Source organism: Oncorhynchus clarkii, unplaced genomic scaffold, assembly GCF_045791955.1.
Source record: "Oncorhynchus clarkii lewisi isolate Uvic-CL-2024 unplaced genomic scaffold, UVic_Ocla_1.0 unplaced_contig_2926_pilon_pilon, whole genome shotgun sequence".
Taxonomy (NCBI): Eukaryota; Metazoa; Chordata; class Actinopteri; order Salmoniformes; family Salmonidae; genus Oncorhynchus; species Oncorhynchus clarkii.
In genome coordinates, this window is record NW_027261117.1 from 143,371 (window position 1) to 164,129 (window position 20,759).

The window sequence follows — 20,759 nt, forward strand, 5'->3', positions numbered from 1 at the left end:
CTTACTACTGCAAGGGATGCCTTTCTGAATCCTTTCCCCTCTCCTCTCATAAGGAAACAAGACGACACAACGACGACACAACATACTACATGGCTGGAATGTCATTGGAAAGACAAAGACCATACATACTATGTGGTCACTTCACAACTGTAGACAAATAAACAGAACACAATTTCACAAGGTATCTGATCGTGTACATGTTGCACAAGACAAGGAAAAATGAACACGGTTCTGTCATGAATGCAAATCGCAAAGCACCTGTGTCGGGTTGTCACCGTAAAAAATATAGAATCTAAAACACCACAACATCGGTCTCTAGGATATATCAATTAGACCCCCATCTATTTATCAGCCTCTGCCGCAACATTAATGGTCAGGCATTTATAAAGAGGCACTTGGATCGTGGGCTGGCAGGGGATCAATATAGACGCCAGTATCAATTTAAATAAATGAATGTAAAAGTTTTGAATTATATTTGCCATTTTCCCAATTAGAGCAATCAGTTGTTTGCATGTGTAGGTGATTGCCATGACTTGAATTTTACGTTCAGTTTTATCACCCCAAATGAAGTGAACAAATGAATTACTCTTACAAATGAACATAACCTTGTTTGACAATTATTTCTCACTGATATGAAAGGTCCTTATGCTTCCAAAACCATGCTCTCAACAAACTCAAGTGTCAGGACTCTTAAGAAAACCCCATGGAGAAGATGCCTTTCTCCAATGACTTCTGTGTAATGGAGAGTCATAATCAAGGGCTAGGAAGAGGGGATTTCACAGGGTTGTAATGGAAACTGAAATGCCCTAGGTAGAAATAACATCCAAATGACCAAAACATAGCCATTCACGATTTCATCAAGTTTAATACATATGTAAAAATGCCATCTTATGTACATTCGTATAAAATGTGTTCTGAAATTGTGAGATACAAAAACATTAGCATTAACACTAGAAATTATTCACAACAAGGAATCAGCCTATTGCACATCGGTCAGATATTCCTGCTTTGTCCAAATGGTTCAGTGCATCTATAACAAGACTGAATTAATGTCCAGAACTAAGAGGCCAAAGTTAGACTGCCTCTATGATGATCCCCGTTGTATTATTCTTAACCCACAACATCAGTCACAGAGAGGAAAGTCAGCTAATAGAAGACAATAACAATCTATCCACCATGATTGTTAATACATTTTGAATCAAGGCCTTGCTATACATTCCACTTCAGTTGGCACCTCAGTCGAACCCTATACATTAAAACATGGACATTTCCCATCCATATAGAACATGGTTTATTCCATAAGTTACTCATAAAGACTACATTTCAATGATTACGATAATGAGGAAAATAATAGTTCATGTTAATGTCACTTGGTAAACAATACATTTGTAGATGAGACAATGTGAGAGAATGAGAATGGTTCTGGAGGGAGGGGGGAGGTGGGTTCTGGAGGGAGGAGGTGGGTTCTGCAGGGAGGAGGTTGGTTCTGGAGGGAGGAGGTTGGTTCTGGAGGGAGGGAGGAGGTGGGTTCTGGAGGGAGGGAGGAGGTGGGTTCTGGAGGGAGGGGGTTGGAGGAGGTGGGTTGGTGGTGGTACGCAGGTCATCCATGTAGATACAGTATATTGGTGTAGGAGTTCAGCAGGGATCAATACTAACACCGCTACATTATACTCTTCAGTGTTGTATGCAGTTCATTACATGCAGCCTATGTAGGCTGTCAAATAATGCTGTCAATAATAACAATATCAGCCTCAATTTAAAGTAAAAGTCCATATTTGTGCAATCTCAGCCACCAATGGCGCAGCTGTTCATAATGGAAGTGACTTCCAGGAGGGAAAAGAGCCTGAGTCTAAAGTACTGTACACTACATCAAGTACACCAGAGCCACTGCTCTGCTGCGGCGGCTCAGACCGGGCTCTCCTCTTCTACCTCCTCCACTTCCTCCTCCTCCTTCGTCACTGTATCCCAGATGGTCTGAGTCTGAGGGCTCTCTTCCTCCTCTGGTGTCCCTCTCAGGCCACCAGTTGGGATCTCGTCTCCTCCTCTCAGACCACCAGTTGGGATCTCGTCTCCTCCTCTCAGACCACCAGTTGGGATCTCGTCTCCTCCTCTCAGACCACCTCATCTGACTCCAGGTTGTATTCTTCATACAGGGCATCCAGGATGGCCAGTTGTTTCTCCATGGCAGGCAGGTAGACCCCCAGGTCCCGGTGCATGCCTGTGTTGAATCCTTCTTTCAGTTCCTCCCCCTCTCTGGACACCAGAGCCGCCGCAAAGCTGCTGTATGATGGCGCTGCTCGGAGGGCCAGCTGGGAACGGAGAGACGAAGTGTCACTAAGTCTCTTTTTTTGTCCATTAAAATAACATTGTTTATGTTGTAAATGACTATTGTAGCTGGAAACGGCAGATTTGTTTAATGGAATATCTACATAGGCCCATTATCAGCAACCATCACTCCTGTGTTCCAACGGCACGTTGTGTTAGCTAATCCAAGTTTATAATTTTAAAAGGCTAATTGATCATTAGAAAACCCTTTTGCAATTATGTTAGCACAGCTGAAAACTGTTGTGCGGATTTGAAGAAGCAATAAAAAAACGGACCTACTTTAAACTAGTTGAGTATCTGGAGCATCAACATTTGTGGGTTCGATTATAGTCTCAAAATGGCCAGAAACAAATAACTATTCTTAAACTCATCAGTTTCTTGGCAATTTCTCGCATGGAATAGCGTTCATTTCTCAGAACAAGAATAGACTGAAGATCTCGTACAACCACGCTGTGGACGTCCTGGGCTGGTGTGGTTATACGTGGTCTGCGATTGTGAGGCCGGTTGGACGCCAAATTCTCAAAAATGATGGAGGGGGCTTATGGTAGAGAAATTAAGATTAAATTCTCTGGCAACAGCTCTGGTAGACATTCCTGTAGTCAGTATGCCAATTGCACGCTCCCTCAACTTGAGACATCTGTGGCATTGTGTTTGACAAAACTGCACATTTTAGTGGCCTTTCATTGTCCCCAGCACAAGGTGCCCTTGTGTAATGATCATCCTGTTTAATCAGCTTCTTGATATGCCACATCTGTCAGGTGGATGGATTATCTTGGCAAGGGAGAAATGCTCACTATCAGGGATGTAAACAAATTTGGGCACAAAATTTCAGAGAAATAAGCTTTCGTGCCTATGAAAAATTACTGGAAACTTTACATGTTGCATTTATATTTTTGTTCAGGATAATATTATTTCAGTTTGTGTGTGATATAGGGGTTATATACACATTATAAAGAAAACCTTTTTTATAAACAATGGCATCGCTGCCATGTTGATCTGAGCCTTGCTGTTAGAGAACATTAGTGTCTGACTTTCAGCTGTCGCAAATGCACCTCCCCCCGACTCCAGTCCTTGACAGTTGGTTGTTTTAGAATTACCACTCAAACGCGCCCAATATCTGCAGTGCTGCTCCTCGTCTTGCGGAGTCTCCCTTTAAATTATAAAGTCCATCTCAATGTGATCCGCAAGATTCAGAAGCTTGAAAACCCCATTAGAAAGAAAAATCCTTAAACCCCATTTGTCTTCCAAAAAAAAACTACATTTTAGTTTTTATTTCAGTTTGTTTTGGAGTCAAAGATAAGTTTCAGTATAGCTTTTCAAACAGGTTTGTTAATTATTTTATTTCCGTTTACTAAATAGTTTTTGTTCCTTGATTAGTTTGTTTCAGTTGACTATAATAGCCTTAGTGCACGCACGCACAGACACACGCACGCACAGACACATGCCTGCCCGCCCGCCAAAGTGGGCCTAATCTTATGATGGGATACTTTTTCCAACTATAAACTGCTTCCTTAAAAAGAGCTTGAAGACTGATTATCAAGCATTACTCACAGCAAATACACCTCGCACAACCCATCCATGATACTGTCGCAGACTCCGTCCATAAGCATTACCTGAGTGGACGAGGGAGGGGAGTGTGTTAGGAATAGAGGACATTACGTAATACACTATATGACATCAAACCAAAAGAGGACTATCACCTAACCATTAATTAACCGTGTGTGTGTACCACAGTGTTGCGATGCTAACTCACCCAGCGCTCCAGGGATATCCCTTTCCCCAGAGTTGACCAGGGACAGGAACTCCTTGAGGAACTTGAGTCCTCGTTTGAGCCACAGCAGGGCCTCGGTGGCTGAGTTGCGGACGCGGGCCACGCCGGTCTGCACCTCGTGGAGCACTATGGTCTGCAGTGTGGGGAAGCTGCCCGGGTCCGACGACAGCTTCTGGTGGATCTTCTACAGACAGCCACACAGAGAGACAGAAGAACTTGTCGTCATAAAGACAATGTCTGATGACCAAACGGCACTCTATTCCCTTTATAGTACACTATATGTGCGCCCTGGTCAAAAGTAGTGCACTACATAGGGAATAGGGCGCTGTTTGTCACGCAGCCCCAGCAGTTCTTATAGGTTTCTAAATCTGGTTGGTCGTGTCGTGTTGCCACTTAGCAGGTTTACTTGTTCCATGACAACACTGGAAACCATAGCTTGTTATTTCTTGGTGGCGGTAGAGTAAAATAACTCTGTTAAAGCTCTGCTAGTGAAATGTTCCAGTGCTTTATACACACAGCACTGCCTAATGACAATATATCACTTTCACCTTCCAGCACAGAAATTGTTAGAACAGTATTTGTTTAGTGTGTATTCTGCCCAACTGAAGAGTTCACAGGGCAGGTTAAGGACCCTATTCCCTCTGTAGTGCACTACTTCTGTACTGCGCTACCGTATATATAGGGAATAGGGTGCCATTTGGGACAGATCCAGTGGGTGTAAAAGTCCATTTGGTCCCATTGTAACTGCATGGATGGAGGAGAGTCCCTCTTGTGGTCATTTAGAGAACTGTTGATACCAGACAGGTTTATACAACATCTGCACCCAGAATGTTATGCTGATTTGAGCAGCTTTTTAAAAAAGGTAGGCTTTAGTAAACTTAATCTAACTTTAATTTCCTGTAATGTAAAAATCTAACATTGTTCTAAACTCGAGACAGCCTTTCCTCTTACCTTGATGTTGCCTGTAAAATCCATTTTTACTGGACCAAATACTGTGGATCCTAGTTTGTCTGAGGAGAGAGAGTCCAATGTCACTTCAATGCTGGATATTTTTGTTACACTATTGTTTGTCCTTGTGGGGCGGTTTCACGGACACATATTAAGGCTAGTCCTGGACTAAAAAAAAAACTTTGACAGAGAATCTCCATTAAATGCTTGAGTCAAGAATGTGTGTTAATCTGTGTCCGGGACCCCCCCCCCCCCCGGCGTTTTATTCCCCAGTAACCATTACAAATTGATGTAGACTTCAATAGAAGAGTAAATTGACAAAACAACTTAGTATAACATGGAAGAGATCGTAAGCCTGGAGGATCCAGAACAATGTGTGTAACATACAATTACATACCCGTAGCTCTCTATAGTTTATCACAGTGACATGCATTACGGTCGGATCACACGAACAATGGACAGAGGGCTGTTGTATGACTTCAAGATGGATTACACACTCCAGACTCACATTCACACACCCTCCCTCCCAGGAAACCCACCCACTTGATTAGTAAGATCAATTAGATGCAGACGAGGAGAACAGTATGAGAGGAGACTGAAGAAAGGAAACATGAACAGAACATGCACCACCACCAGGTGGAAAAGATTATTTACAACATGTTTCAGAAAAGATGGTATGATTGAAAAAAAAAAAAAAGATGAAGAGACAGAGAGGAGTGAAGTGACCGTCCTACCTAATACAGGCACTATTGCATAGCATGAGTCCAAAAAGGCTTGTGTAGGAATACCACTGTCACCGTCCAGTCTTATATCACTAAATCTAAAGAGAAGTCAGAGAGATTCAAACAAGGGGAGATATTAGTGAGGTCCAGCATCGACAACCTTTATTTCATTCAATCAAACCAAAACAGAAAAGAAAGAGATACAACCAAAGCCGAAGACAGCCTCCACACAAGACCATGCTGTCAGGCTATTGGGTGATTTGATACTTGTTTTGAGTTCTCTAACTTAGATACACCTGTATAATAAATAGTTCTAATGTATCAAAAGCATATCTGCTATGTTCCCCAACCTCTACGGCGTTGTTCTAAGGATTTCGTTTTCACTAGTTCTGTGTTGGATGTTTACTGCACTTAAACACGTTAACACTGCTTACATTGTCTCTCCCAGTCATTGGAATACTGTAATATCACAAGTGAACATCACGGTTATGATCATTCAATTCACGGTTATGATCGTTACAATCTTATCTTAATGCTGAATAACACTGTTAAAAAGGGGCTTTCAAATGTCATCAAAATGAAAATGAAAAGAAAGAGTGAAATGATTACCCAAAAAAAAAAAACAACCCCAAAATCAGATGAGGGCATCTCTGTAATAGTCATGTGATCAACCGAGAACACACCAGTGTAAAACTTGTTATATGTTCAATTGGGTTTAAAAAGTCAACAAAAAATTGCTCTGTTTTAACCTAGTCAGTCATTAACAGCAACAGAGTTGGCAAGAGCACAAAGATCTGGGACCAGGCTAGTTCTCCCTTTTTGTTTTCGTACAGGCATGGAAAAATGACCTTTGCCCTTTCATACCCAAAGCATTAGCATTGGGCCTAAACAGTATATATCAGAGTAGCACAATTTGCAGCATAATCTGAACACACTAAATACATGAATCTCAATAATAAATACCTCATTGTGGAATCAACATCATTACAGTACCTAGAATAATTATAGGAAATATGGGGATTAATCCATTAGTGTATGTGTTGGCCCTTGTTCTGTCTAGTTACTGCTGGTGAAATATTAGCATTGGCCGCAGTAGTAAAACACCTACACTCTGGGGTGAAGTTTTCCCCGAGTTACAGATCTATCATCAGCTTCCCCTCCCACAAAGCAACAAGTGAAATCTAGGCAAGCCTAATTATCTTATGTAGACTTTTCCTTCTTTTTTCCCCCGTACCAGGCTAATTGTGCATATTCTAACCAAAAACATGCTTAATACAAGTCATTTCTCTTATTTCAAGATATTTAGCTAAATATTTTGCCTTAATACAATGATGTCTATGCGTTCAATATGAAGGAAGATGGAGGTAGTTTCGTGAGCCAATGCTAACTAGCTTAGCGCAAAGAAAATGTCTTCTGCATCAGCTAGCATGCTAGCAGATACCCAAGACTTCCAGTCTTTGAGCTAACGCTACATTGCCAAAATCCCAAACTATCCCTTTAACCATTAGTGGGGGAAATGCAAAACTGACCACAGATCAGCATTCTAGGGTCAACTTCACCCTACACCGTAAGGTCTACAGTATGTGTCCCTCCTGCGGTGTGTCCCCATACCTGTGACTCATCGTACTGAAGAATGTGTCCACCTGCTCTGTCTCCTCCTCTTCTCCCTGTGGCTGGGCAGGCTGCTCCTCCTCCAGCTTGGCTTCCTCTTGGTCAGTGACAGCTTCCTGTTGGTTCTGGGTCACTTCCTGTTTCTCTTCTTCTTGGGCGTTGCTCATTTCCTGCTCCACCTCTTTGAATTCCTCCTCCTCCTCCTCCTCTTCCTGCTGTGCTGGTTGTTCGGTGTGTTCTGGGTCAGGGTTTGTGTGGGTGGTTTGGGTAGTGGCCTCCTCTTCCACTGCAGACTCCTCTGGGCCCTGGGGGTCCCCACCGACTGGGCTATTTTCTGTATGGCACAGAGAGACACACAACATGTTCACAAATGTTCTGTTCCAGTTGGCATGTATGAGCCATAGCAACTAGCATGTGAAACCCATTCAAGCAGAAATTGTCAATGTCATTTCAAGGAGAACTCTAAACCACTACCTTAAAAGTATCTAGGTGTGCCATATTGTGAAAGAAGCACTTTCTGAGTTCCACATTTATCAAGTGCCAGTGATACATCTAGCTTCGTACATTGGGGTCCGTTATTTTAATCAATGTTAAGATAAATATAATAAATCATTGTCTCCCATCTAGAAGACATTGCCAACTTCAGCTGGTCCTCTTTCTACAGAACTCTAGAAGACATTGTCAACTTCAGCTGCTCCTCTTTCTACAGAACTCTAGAAGACATTGCCAACTTCAGCTGGTCCTCTTTCTACTCCTGCATGGTGAGCAGTAAAAGGTCTCATGCTTTGGAGGTGAGTCTGGTTCACATACAGGGTGTGTGTGTGTATACATGTACATTTGAAAGGGCAAGTGTATTTAAATGAGAGACCTGTTGGGGGTGTTTGGGTGGTTCTCTCAGGGAGCGTGTCTGGTCCGTCTCGTTGGTCTGGTCCCTCTGCTCCAGAGTCAAGGCTCTGGTTGTCATGTGTTACAGATCCTCCTGAGATTTCTTTACACTCCCTGTGTCTGGAGAAAAAGACAATTAAGCCCCCCCCCCACATCCCATAGAACAAGACAATAACCCCCTACATCCCAGAGAACAAGACAATAACCCCCCACATCACAGAGAACAAGACAATAACCCCCTACATCCCAGAGAACAAGACAATAACCCCCTACATCCCAGAGAACAAGACAATAACCCCCTACATCCCAGAGAACAAGACAATAACCCCCTACATCCCAGAGAACAAGCCAATAACCCCCTACATCCCAGAGAACAAGACAATAACCCCCCACATCCCGGAGAACAAGCCAATAATCCCCCACATCCCGGCCACAGAGTTATCATGGATACATATCTTATGCTGTAGTTTCATGCAGTTAGTGGACATGTAGCAGTTCATTGAAGATGGAGATAAGGGAGTGCTGGTGTAAAGGTTGAGACCGTGAGGAAAAAGTTAGCTTCAAACCAAACTTCTGAAAAGAGAGCCACCTACTTTTCCTGATTTGATCGATTGACAGGTTTGACCTGTGGAACAACAAAAAAATTGCACATTAGCCAAAGACAGAGCAGTATGAAGATAAAACGTTGGCTGGCTAAGCTCATGTGTAGAATCCCTGTCGTCTTGCACCAAACTGAGGCCGTCAAATCAAACGGTAGTCCTTCAAACGGTAGTCCTCCCGGGTGGCGCAGGGGTCTAGTGCACTACATGTGCCACCAGAGACTCTGGGTTCGAGCCCAGGCTCTGTCGCAGCCGGCCGCAACCGGGAGGTCCATGGGGCGACGCACAATTGGCCTAGTGTCGTCCGGGTTAGGAAGGGTTTGGCCGGTAGGGATATCCCGGTCTCATCGCGCACGGTGTTCTCCGACACATTGGTGAGGCTGGCTTCCGGGTTGGATGCGCGCTGTGTTAAGAAGCAGTGCGGCTTGGTTGGGTTGTGTTTCGGAGGACGCATGGCTTTCGACCTTCGTCTCTCCACGAGCCCGTACGGAGTTGTAGCGATGAGACAAGATAGTAACTACTAACAATTGGACACCACGAAAAGGGGGGTAACATTAAAAAAATACTTAAGATATTGGCTCCAATCTAGGTTGAGCCTTTAGATTGAGAAAATTAACAACTAAATAATCTTTTTCCACTTCTCTCAGACTTATAAAACGTGTTTCCACTCACTACCAAATATGGTGGTGAGAGGAAGCCCAGTGGCCGGCAGTGGTGAGAGGAAGCCCAGTGGCCGGCAGTGGGTGAAGATGGAACCAGATGGATTTTGGCCAACATTCTGCAAATTTTCTCATCAATTAAACATTTGATCGCAATCTACATGCACCACCTTCATGTTACAAACAGAGTGGACTAAGTTTTGTAGACTTTACCATTTGCCAAAGTTTTAAAATTGTTGTTACTTAGTAGTGCAAATTCAAATTGAGTTGTTGCACATGCTCACTCCATGGTAGGCGCAAATATGCAAAGGAATGCTAGAACGCACCAATAGGATCTCGCTAGTTCGTGCTTGGCTCTGCCCACCTCCTTGCTTGTTCTGCCCAATATGACAATTTTTTTCTCATTTGAAACGACGGGCTGTGGTCTATCTTGGTTTAGTTATAAAAAACCTTTGGCATCTCTCTGTGTACGCCGGTACCTTCTGGGGTTTGATGGTTGCCACGGGAGGTGACCCGGGTGGGGTCTTTGTGGCCTGGTCTGAGCTGAAGGTGCGGTTGGCGATCAGCATGCACTCCTCCAACGTCTTGATGAAGGTGGTGCATGTAGATTTCACCATGGTGCCAGGGTTCTCCCCAGCCTGAAACAGACACACAGATATACACAACCATCAACTCCTAAGCAGATTGCTTATCCCTTGCTTGTGCTGTAAAAGTGACTGGCCATTTGCATTGCAACATAATCCACTGGCGATTCAAACAGAGCATACATACTGAACTCAGTGAGAAAAGGTTCTGGTTGCACAGAGAGTAAATAGTCCATTGAAACCTCACCCCGCCCTCTGTCTTACCTCCTCAGTCTCCTCACTGTCCTTGATCTGGTTAACTTGCTGGAAGAGAAGGTCACAGTACAGCCTCAACTCTGACATCTTGGTCTTAAGAGCCTCTGTGTTCTCCTGGTGCTCTGAGGGAGAGAGAGAGAGACACGATGTCGCTTCTTGAAAATATCCTTGGTTGTGTTAGGTGAATATTTAAGATGAATAAAGATCATTCTCTGCATACATTTACCTCTCTATAATACACAATGTCCAGTGTTCTGTTGGTGGCTCTCTATAATACACAATGTCCAGTTGGTGGCTCTCTATAATAAACAATGTCCAGTTGGTGGCTCTCTATAATACACAATGTCCAGTGTTCTGTTGGTGGCTCTCTATAATACACAATGTCCCGTGTTCTGTTGGTGGCTCTCTATAATACACAATGTCCAGTGTTCTGTTGGTGGCTCTCTATAATACACAATGTCCAGTGTTCTGCTGGTGGCTCTCTATAATACACAATGTCCAGTGTTCTGCTGGTGGCCCTCTATAATACACAATGTCCAGTGTTCTGTTGGTGGCTCTCTATAATACACAATGTCCAGTGTTCTGTTGGTGGCTCTCTATAATACACAATGTCCAGTTGGTGGCTCTCTATAATACACAATGTCCCGTGTTCTGTTGGTGGCTCTCTATAATACACAATGTCCAGTGTTCTGTTGGTGGCTCTCTATAATACACAATGTCCAGTTGGTGACTCTCGGGTTGATGGTCACTAGACTGGATGCTGTATGTTACGGATTAAACTCATATCTGTTGATAGTGAATGACACCAGTGTCTGAAACACTGTGATCCTGTAGAAGCTGACAGTCACTGCCTTTTGTTTTTAACTTCATACAAGCCTTCTGGGCTGGTGTTTACAAAGCAGTCTGCTGATTAGGATTTAGTCTCAGAGAAGGCCAGGTAGACATTTTCTCTGCTGCTGTGCTGGAGGCGTCTCCCTGTTATAACTTGTAATAAACAGGATTGGCTAACGGAGACTGCTCTTCTCTTTTGTTCACCTGGAAATTAATTTTACTAGTTACGTCCCAAATGACACCCTATTCCCTATTTAGTGCACTACTTTTGACCAGGGTCAATAGGCAAGTAGTGCACTATATGGGAATAGATGCCATTTGGGATGCGGAGGTTCTCACGTACTTGCTGTAGATCATCAACTAGTCAGCAGCGGGACCATTTTTTTATTGAGCTGGGCCGGAACATAATTAAAAATCATTTGTAGTATATTTGACAAAAACATAATCATTTCAAACCTTGCTTACATTTATACGATCACGTCTCTATTATGTGGGAATACTTTGGAACAGATTTTACAGTCTCACGTCCAACAAATAAACACCTTGTTTTGTTTTTTTTTTTGCTCAGAAAACTTGGGTGATTTTATTTGTCCCTCCCTCGGGCCACCAGTTGAGGAATATAAACACATTCATTTCATGAAGTCAGTTGGATAGCTTTTAACAGGTACACCTACATGTCCATGGTAGGCACCAGGCTACAACAGGTAAAACCAAGCCAAATACCCACACAGCAGCATGAAATCGTGTTTCAGTCAAGTTATTGTGTTTTCAGACTTGTGTGGAGTAACCCAAAGCTATCACCTTACCTTTCTCTCTCTTGGTTCGGTTGTCTGTGAGGCAGGCCTTTGCAGATCCCAATGCGACCAGCCATTTCTGCCTCTCCGCTGCGTTGATTGCTCTGAGATAGAAGTACTGTTCTCCAGGGATGGTCAGGTCAACCCGTGTGAAGTCAGAGGAGTGGACTAGTAGGGAGAGATGGTGGAAGAGAGAGAAAGACAGAAAGTGGGTAAACCCCAGTTAACAGCAGACTCAAGGGTGTAGGACAGTGGTTCCCAACCTTTTTTTGGTTACTGTACCACCAACTGAATTTAGCTCTGCCCGGAGTACCCCCTCATGTGCCATTTACCAGTAGGCCTATGGGCTCATGAGTCTTCTCAAGTACTCCTGTGGATAGGCCAAGTACCCCAGGTTGGGAACCACTGGGGTAGGAGACATTTTGGCAATCATATGTGGTTGTTAAGTTGTCTATAGTTTGTCTGCCTTTGTATATTCCACTTAATTTGTACACTAGAGTGCACGATATGTTGGGTCATGGGTCACATGTATATAGGCACACAGGTAAGCAGGAAGTGGGAAAGAGTTTTTCAAATGGAAGGTTTGGGGACAACAACAATATAGACTAAGCTTCAGATTGACTCTTCAGTAGGGTGTAGCCCTATCTAGTTCAAAGGACTGCAACAGTTAGCATGTTGTCATAATACAGGCCACTGTGTCTGTACCAAGCCAATAATAGCTACCAAGTACCAACCTTGTATTTCACACACTGAGATTTTGATGCTTCCCTTGCATCCTTTCCAGGAGTCCTCTTGCGAGTCATAGTAGGACAAAGTCCCTCCTTCCAGTACAAACCAGCGAGGCTGCCAACCTGGAAAAAAGGATGTTGATAACTATGACCACTGTGAAAAACAACATTCACTATTCATTGTAACCTGTAGTTGCCAGCTATCTAGCTAACAGAGCAATACACATGACTCAGTGCCATCCAATTACAATTAGCTAACTAGCTAGCTAAGGTTAGATCATGTTGTTTTTCTGGTTGATTACCTGTCCAGCTAGTTGTTAGCTAGCTAGCTAACAATCTGATTCAAAGCTGACTTATTCAGAAGCTCAGTTAGCTGCTTAGTTTCTTCTTACCACTTATGTAATTTGTCCACTTGAATAGGATTCCCTCCATTCTTCATCTGTTTCTGAGGTTCATTACTTGTTTACTAGAACAAGACGCCGGCCACAGCTGATCCTGGAGACTCAATTTCATTCCCAAGTAAGATTTTCGGAAATAAAGGACCCGTTTCATTTGGATACGACAGAAAAGTACGTAAATCATACATGAATGGGGTTCCATGTGATCGCGTGAGATCCCGCCCAGTTCTATGACGTCAAAGGATTTGCGTTTAAGGCCCTGTGGACGTGACAATGTGGGAGGAACTATGTATGTCCTCCAATGAACAGAAACTATTTAGAAATTGGGTGCGGCCTCCAAAAATTCTCTCCAATCGCAAAAAAGATGGTCTCACAAGTGAACATTTTGCAAGTACCCCTGTCAGTTTGACTGCCACGTAGCTATCAATTGGGCTAGACTCCATACAAGTTTGCTGCACACTTGTTAGTCAGGCCTAGTCGGCTTAGTTGTGTACTCTGGTGTGATTAATCTATCTATCCAACCAGAAACCACTGAAATGTTACTTTTATATTTTTGCCAATTTTTTTCGTGCTTTTTATATATATGAATGGCGCTAAACTACCCGAACCAGTGGTGAAAATTGAGGTTTTGCATAAACCCTTTGCCTGCTTTCAGAAGTCGAAATATGGAGACATACTTCTTGTGCACTTTGAGGGATTTCTGGAGAGCAATGGCACCATGTTTCATTCCAGGTGACTTGTTGAAACCGATATGAAATGCTCTGTTGATTGGATAAGGTTCCGTTGCCTGTTGCTGCAATCTTAGTCTACTAACCAATGGTCAACCAGTCCATCATACTCAAGGGTTGAATTGGGATCTTGAAGTTGGCACAAAAAAAAACCAGTTGCCCACCAAATGAATCCCCTTAATCATACTCCCATAACACCTGCATGTTTGTCGACATTGACAATCGATGTGTTTGTTTTTCTGAGTAACCGTTTGGTTAAAGGGACAGTCCAATCAAAAATTATATTTTGGTATTTTGTCAATTAGTCCACCATTAATACAATCCTAAAAATGGTGCATGCCAGAACTGTGTTTTTGCGTGTGAACCAGAGGAGGCTGGTGAGAGAAGCTATAGGAGGATGGGCTCATTTTAATGGCTGGAATGAACGGTATCAAGTATATGGAAACTACATGTTTGACTCCGTTCCATGAATTCCCTTCCAGCTATGACAATGAGCCCATCCTCCCATTGCTCCTCCCACCAGCTGCCACTGGTGTGAAATCGTCCTTTAATTTAGTGGTTACTGATTTTTCTTTAAGAACACTATGATGGATCTGTGTGACTCTTGTCAGCTGTAACCACAGGGACAAGAAGCCAGTGTGGTTCACCCTGGGGATCTGAGAGGTGATCAATGGTTGGGATAAGGGGCTGAAGAACATGTGTCCAGGAGGGAGGAGGGAGCTCATTAGCCCCCCCAGCTCTGGCCTATGGCAAAGAGGGAAAAGGTATTGCACATGTATTAACCTATGACTACCAGTAGCCTAGTGCTTACCTAACCCTTCATACCCAATTACAGAACATTAGCCTGATCATTAGTGTGAACGTTAGTGTGATCTCCTAAAGCACTGAAATCCATAATTACTTTAATTCGCTAGGTGATTATTTTGTGTCAAGGGTCAATGTCATCGGATGCACCACAAATGGGACAATGCTTTACTTTTGACTAGAGCGCTCTGGATGAAATAAGTCCACTAGGGAATAGGATGGCATTTGGGAAACAGCCATCGTGTTATATTGTTCACGTGTATTTTGTCAGGTAAAATCCCCCTGAGAGGACGTTGATCTTTGACATTGAGATCATGGAGATTCGGAACGGTCCCAGGTCCCATGAGTCGTTCCAGGAAATGGATCGAAACGATGACTGGAGGCTCTCCAAACCAGATGTAGGCATCAGAGGACTCTACACACGGCAGGGATTAGTGGACCCTCCAGTCACAAGCTACATGTGACTCATGTTTTTGCGAGGCAGAGGATCCCTGGTTCGAGCTCAGTAAGGGACAGGGTACCTAAGGAAGGAAGTGATACTGTTAAGCAAGCTACAGCGATACTGTTACACCAGGATAAACTCAATCAAGCCCAGTATTTGAACCCAGGTCTAGTGATTGTTAATCTCCTGTAGGCAGATTATTTTACTTCTGGGTTACAGAGATGAGGTGTTTGTTAATGTGAGGGTTTTATGTTTTCTCTGTGACAGGTGAAGGAAGAAAGAGTTTGAAAGACATGGCTACCCTACACGCGTCATGAGGCGATGGTGCAGGACTTATTCATATCTTCTAGAGAGTTTACCTACAAACATAATGAGCTGTAGAAGTCTGAAATGGTTTACAGTAGGTCAAGCGACTGTCTGTGTCGTTAGCCCAGGTATAAACCAGCCTTTACTCCTATTAACATGACATTTTAACTGTTTAATCGGTCATGAACGTACAATTAAAGTGTTCTGAGGAGCGCTCAGGATTTACTGCTTTATATTTATGTGATATGGGTATTTTTCTGGGTTTTGCGGGTATGAAAATGCCATTTTTTAATGTTTTTATTTTACTAGGCAAGTCAGTGACTTGAACAAATTCTTATTTACAATGACGGTCTACCGGGGAATAGTGGGTTAACTGCCTTGTTCAGGGGCAGAACAATAGATTTGATCCAGCAACCTTTCGGTTACTGGCCTAACACTCTAACCACTAGGCTACCTGCCTCCCCAACTGCCTTGAAGACGTATCATAGAGAACACTAAATCCATCCACTGCATTTCTACCCAATGTGACCCATGTACAGTTATTCACATTCATTTCAATGATTTTCTGTATAGATACATATTTTTGTGTTAGTCTTTAGTTCAAGTACAAGGTTGATGGTGAATGATGGGGTCACCAGTTTGTAAAGTATCATACAGTATTCATAAGAATATCTGTATTTGTCAGCCACTGAAATAAAATGCCTTTTCATAAATCTCTCAGGAGAGTCATGTACTCCCCACACCCCATGGCAAACATGGCCAAGTTGCAACTGTGCCACCAAGGCCTAGAGAGGCACTGATAGTAGAGTACAGGATGAACAGTAGAGGGCGCTCTTTCTTCTGTTTTCATACCAATACCCAAAGTCCAGAACAACTCCTTTGCTTACTTGGAGAGAACAGTTGAAGTGAAAAGCTCACAGAAGCCATTCCATCACAAATATTTGTCCCCCTTTTTCACACCATCTGTAACACGGGTGAATAAGCAGATTACATAGAGCAGCGGGGAATACAGTATGTACTTCTGCATGAATCTGAGTTGAAAAATAATTAACCAGATCATTCCTTTATACTGTACATTTCACTTAAATAAGGTCGTCAGTCAGCCATTATCCAGTTCCGGCACTGTCATTATCAGGTCATGGCACTGTCATTAGCAACCATTATCAGGTCCTGGCACTGTCATTAGCAGCCATTATCAGGTCCTGGCACTGTCATTAGCAGCCCTTATCAGATCCTGGCACTGTCATTAGCAACCATTATCAGGTCCTGGCACTGTCATTAGCAACCATTATCAGGTCCTGGGACTGTCATTAGCAACCATTATCAGGTCCTGGCACTGTCATTAGCAACCATTATCCATTCCCGGCACTGTCATTAGCAACCATTATCAGATCCTGGCACTGTCATTAGCAGCCATTATCAGGTCCTGGCACTGTCATTAGCAACCATTATCAGATCCTGGCACTGTCATTAGCAGCCATTATCAGGTCCCGGCACTGTCATTAGAAGCCATTATCAGGTCAATGCACTGTCATTAGCAACCATTATCAGATCCTGGCACTGTCATTAGCAACCATTATCAGATCCTGGCACTGTCATTAGAAGCCATTATCAGGTCCTGGCACTGTCATTAGCAGCCATTATCAGGTCCTGGCACTGTCATTAGCAGCCATTATCAGGTCCTGGAACTGTCATTAGCAACCATGCCGTTCACATGAACCATAATGAGTTACAGTAGCTACCTCGAATCCAGTAAGGAGGAACTGGTCATTCGGATCTATCAATAATTTATTGTAATAAGCCAAGGTAATTCTGTTTCTAATAATGGTGCTCTAAAAGGCAAGAATGTATGATTTAAAAATAACCCCAGTAGCCCCAGGGAAGCTGCTGTCTAAACATTTCACCACACCCAGAGGCCTAGCAATAGAACAATGACAATGGCTACATCTATTGTGTGGTTCGAGGTCATGCATCCATTGATCTTCTAGAAACCAGGATAAACCAGAATCTTGAAAATTCTAAATGTGTATAGACATCTAGATGAATTTAGATTTCTAGATATATTTATACTTCTAGGTGTATTTAGACTTCTAGGTGTATTTAGACTTCTAGATGTATTTAGACTTCTGGGTGTATTTAGACTTCTGGGTGTATTTAGACTTCTAGGTGTATTTAGACTTCTAGATGTATTTAGACTTTTAGGTGAATTTAGACTTCTAGGTGTATTTAGACTTCTAGGTGTATTTAGACTTTTAGACTTTTAGGTGTATTTAGACTTCTAGATGTATTTAGACTTCTAGGTGTATTTAGACTTCTAGGTGTATTTAGACTTCTAGATGTATTTAGACTTTTAGGTGAATTTAGACTTCTAGGTGTATTTAGACTTCTATGTGTATTTAGACTTCTAGGTGTATTTAGACTTCTAGGTGTATTTAGACTTTTAGATCTATTTAGACTTTTAGACTTTTAGATGTATTTAGACTTTTAGATGTATTTAGACTTTTAGATGTATTTAGACTTTTAGACTTTTAGGTGTATTTAGACTTCTAGATGTATTTAGACTTCTAGGTGTATTTAGACTTCTAGGTGTATTTAGACTTCTAGATGTATTTAGACTTTTAGGTGAATTTAGACTTCTAGGTGTATTTAGACTTCTAGGTGTATTTAGACTTCTAGGTGTATTTAGACTTTTAGACTTTTAGGTGTATTTAGACTTCTAGATGTATTTAGACTTCTAGGTGTATTTAGACTTCTAGGTGTATTTAGACTTCTAGGTGTATTTAGACTTCTAGGTGTATTTAGACTTCTAGGTGTATTTAGACTTGTAGGTGTATTTAGACTTCTAGGTGTATTTAGACTTTTAGATTTATTTAGACTTTTAGATGTATTTAGACTTTTAGACTTCTAGGTGTATTTAGACTTCTAGGTGAATTTAGACTTCTAGGTGAATTTAGACTTCTAGGTGTATTTAGACTTCTAGGTGTATTTAGAATTTTAGATGTATTTAGACTTTTAGACTTCTAGGTGTATTTAGACTTCTAGGTGTATTTAGACTTTTAGATGTATTTAGACTTCCATCCTAATATGTATATATTTCTTAATTCCAATTCTTTTACTTTTTAGATGTGTGTATTGTTTTGGATTGTTAGATATTACTGTTGGAACTAGGAACATATCCATTTTGCTATACCCGCAATAACATTTGCAAATATGTATGTGTGACAAATAACATTTTATTTTATTTGAGATGTATTTAGACATTAAGATGTATTTAGCTTTCTTCACCATATCTGTTATTAAGTGAAAATAAAACACAAAGTAAACCAAATAGCATATTTACACATTTATTTACAACATTGTAGATGTTTTTTCTTCATATACATCTCTGAAGTAAACTTTTAGCAGACTGGTAACAATGATGACAGAAGGCATAGTCCATTCAAAACAGATATTTTGAGATCGTGACTAAATAGTAAATATATTATCCACAATAAATATGTAACAAAGGTGTATTAACGTCATATGTAACTCCTGAGTGAGTGTGTGTCTGTGTGTGTGTGTGTGCGTACATTGCAGTACAAAATATATGTTTATTTTTTACATTTAAAGTATTATGTGATGTAAACAACTAAATGTAATCTTACAATCTCCTGAACACTAGCTAATGTACATGCTGGCATATCCTTCATTCACATCCTCTGTAACAGTTCATTACTGCAGTGGTTCCCAACCAGTGGTACTAAGACCCCTGGGTGTACCTGGTCTATCCACAGGGGTACTTGAGAAGACTCATGAGACCATAGGTTTACTGGTAAAATACACATGAGCGGGTACTCTAGGCAGAGCAAAATTCAGTTGGTGGTACAGTAACCAAAAAATGGTTAGGAACCACTGCATTAGTGCATACTAGACCTTAGGTAGCCTAGTACAGTATGAACAGAATCAGATTAATCCAACATGATCTAAATAAAGTTTGGTTGTATGTGAGTCCTTCATATCAAACCACCTCAAGTCCTTCATATCAAACCACCTCAAGTCCTTCATGTCAAACCACCTCATGTCCTTCATATCAAACCACCTGAAGTCCTTCATATCAAACCACCTCAAGTCCTTCATATCAAACCACCTCAAGTCCTTCATATCAAACCACCTCAAGTCCTTCATATCAAACCACCTCAAGTCCTTCATATCAAACCACCTCATGTCCTTCATATCAAACCACCTCAAGTCCTTCATATCAAACCACCTCAAGTCCTTCATATCAAACCACCTCAAGTCCTTCATATCAAACCACCTCAAGTCCTTCATATCAAACCACCTCAAGTCCTTCATATCAAACCACCTCAAGTCCTTCATATCAAACCACCTCAAGACCTTCATATCAAACCACCTCATGTCCTTCATATCAAACCACCTCATGTCCTTCATGTCAAGAAAACAAACACACAAAAACCAATTTAAACAAATGACAAAATAAGTAATTGACCCTGGCTGGATATATTTGTAACATTAGATACCATGTGCTTTAGGCTGTGTGTGTATGAAATATGAAAACATACTTGAAAATTGATATTGTAGGAGACCTTAACCCACACCTAGTGAAGTGGGATGGTGCCTGTGAGCCCATTTGAGAGGCGTGTACACATGAGAGAGACTTGGTATAGAGAAGTGTGGGGACACTCTCCTGAAGGAAGGTGGTAATATTGTAACCTTAACCCAGAACTCCTGGCATTAAGGTCTTGGCTTGACAGTTACCGGACCCTGGTTTGAATCCCGGACGGAGCTACTTCCCGAATTCACTATAAAATGATTATGAAATCATTCTTTACAATTATTTGATACTTCATAACTATTCCGTATCCATGCTTCATTGGCCTAGACATATTATGAATTAGGTGTATACCTAATATATTAACCTGGTGATAGGCGCAATTGATGAACATGATGAAAGTTATATCTTTAAAAAATGCCTCAAAATATATTCATATTTCATCATCAATGCTCCATGCTCCATAACAGGTTGCGGTCTGGCAGGTATAATGATCATGATGTAGCCTGGACTACTTAGCAACAGCAGTCGCAGCAACACTTCCACTGAAGTTGTTATTGTCAGGTATGGTCCCCCGTACTCTTCTGTTCTCCTTAAAACGTCCAGAACGTGAAACTTTGAGATTCCGTCTACAGGTTTTCTCATTGAACATTGGCTCAAACTCTGCATCGTCAAAGGCTTCGGCATCTGGGAAGGTTTCCTTTCCCTTTGAGTCCGGGGTAGATTTGGAGGAGATAGGAGACATCTTCTCCCCAGAAGGTTGGGTCTCACCAGATTCTTGGGTTGTTGGAATACTCTTCCTTGTCACAAATGCTCTCCA

At 42.0% G+C, this 20,759-nt stretch overlaps 1 protein-coding gene and 1 pseudogene across 1 annotated transcript; one reads left to right on the forward strand and one right to left on the reverse strand.

Annotated features, from left to right (window-relative positions):
* Nucleotides 1-2,014: 2,014 nt before the first annotated feature.
* LOC139404922 (pleckstrin homology domain-containing family A member 8-like) lies at nucleotides 2,015-13,286 on the reverse strand. Its single transcript, XM_071147461.1, has 13 exons — nucleotides 13,105-13,286; nucleotides 12,719-12,835; nucleotides 11,997-12,152; nucleotides 10,369-10,481; nucleotides 10,000-10,158; nucleotides 8,856-8,887; nucleotides 8,246-8,382; nucleotides 7,378-7,711; nucleotides 5,779-5,864; nucleotides 5,048-5,106; nucleotides 4,079-4,280; nucleotides 3,877-3,938; nucleotides 2,015-2,309 (listed from the first exon to the last, which is right to left on the reverse strand). Exons 1-13 carry the CDS (start codon nucleotides 13,142-13,144, stop codon nucleotides 2,112-2,114), a joined length of 1,695 nt encoding a protein of 564 aa, XP_071003562.1. The 5' UTR covers nucleotides 13,145-13,286; the 3' UTR covers nucleotides 2,015-2,111.
* Nucleotides 13,287-13,693: 407 nt separating this feature from the next.
* Nucleotides 13,694-15,465, forward strand: LOC139404927 (peptidyl-prolyl cis-trans isomerase FKBP14-like; annotated as a pseudogene).
* Nucleotides 15,466-20,759: the final 5,294 nt, after the last annotated feature.

Coding starts and splice junctions, on each gene's coding strand:
- LOC139404922 (XM_071147461.1), bottom strand. CDS start 13,144: ATGGAGGGAATCCTATTCAAGTGGACAAATTACATAAGTG. Junction 8,888..9,999: donor CAACCATCAAACCCCAGAAG/GTACCGGCGTAC, acceptor GTTGTTCCACAG/GTCAAACCTGTCAATCGATC. Junction 3,939..4,078: donor GGATATCCCTGGAGCGCTGG/GTGAGTTAGCAT, acceptor TCGTCCACTCAG/GTAATGCTTATGGACGGAGT.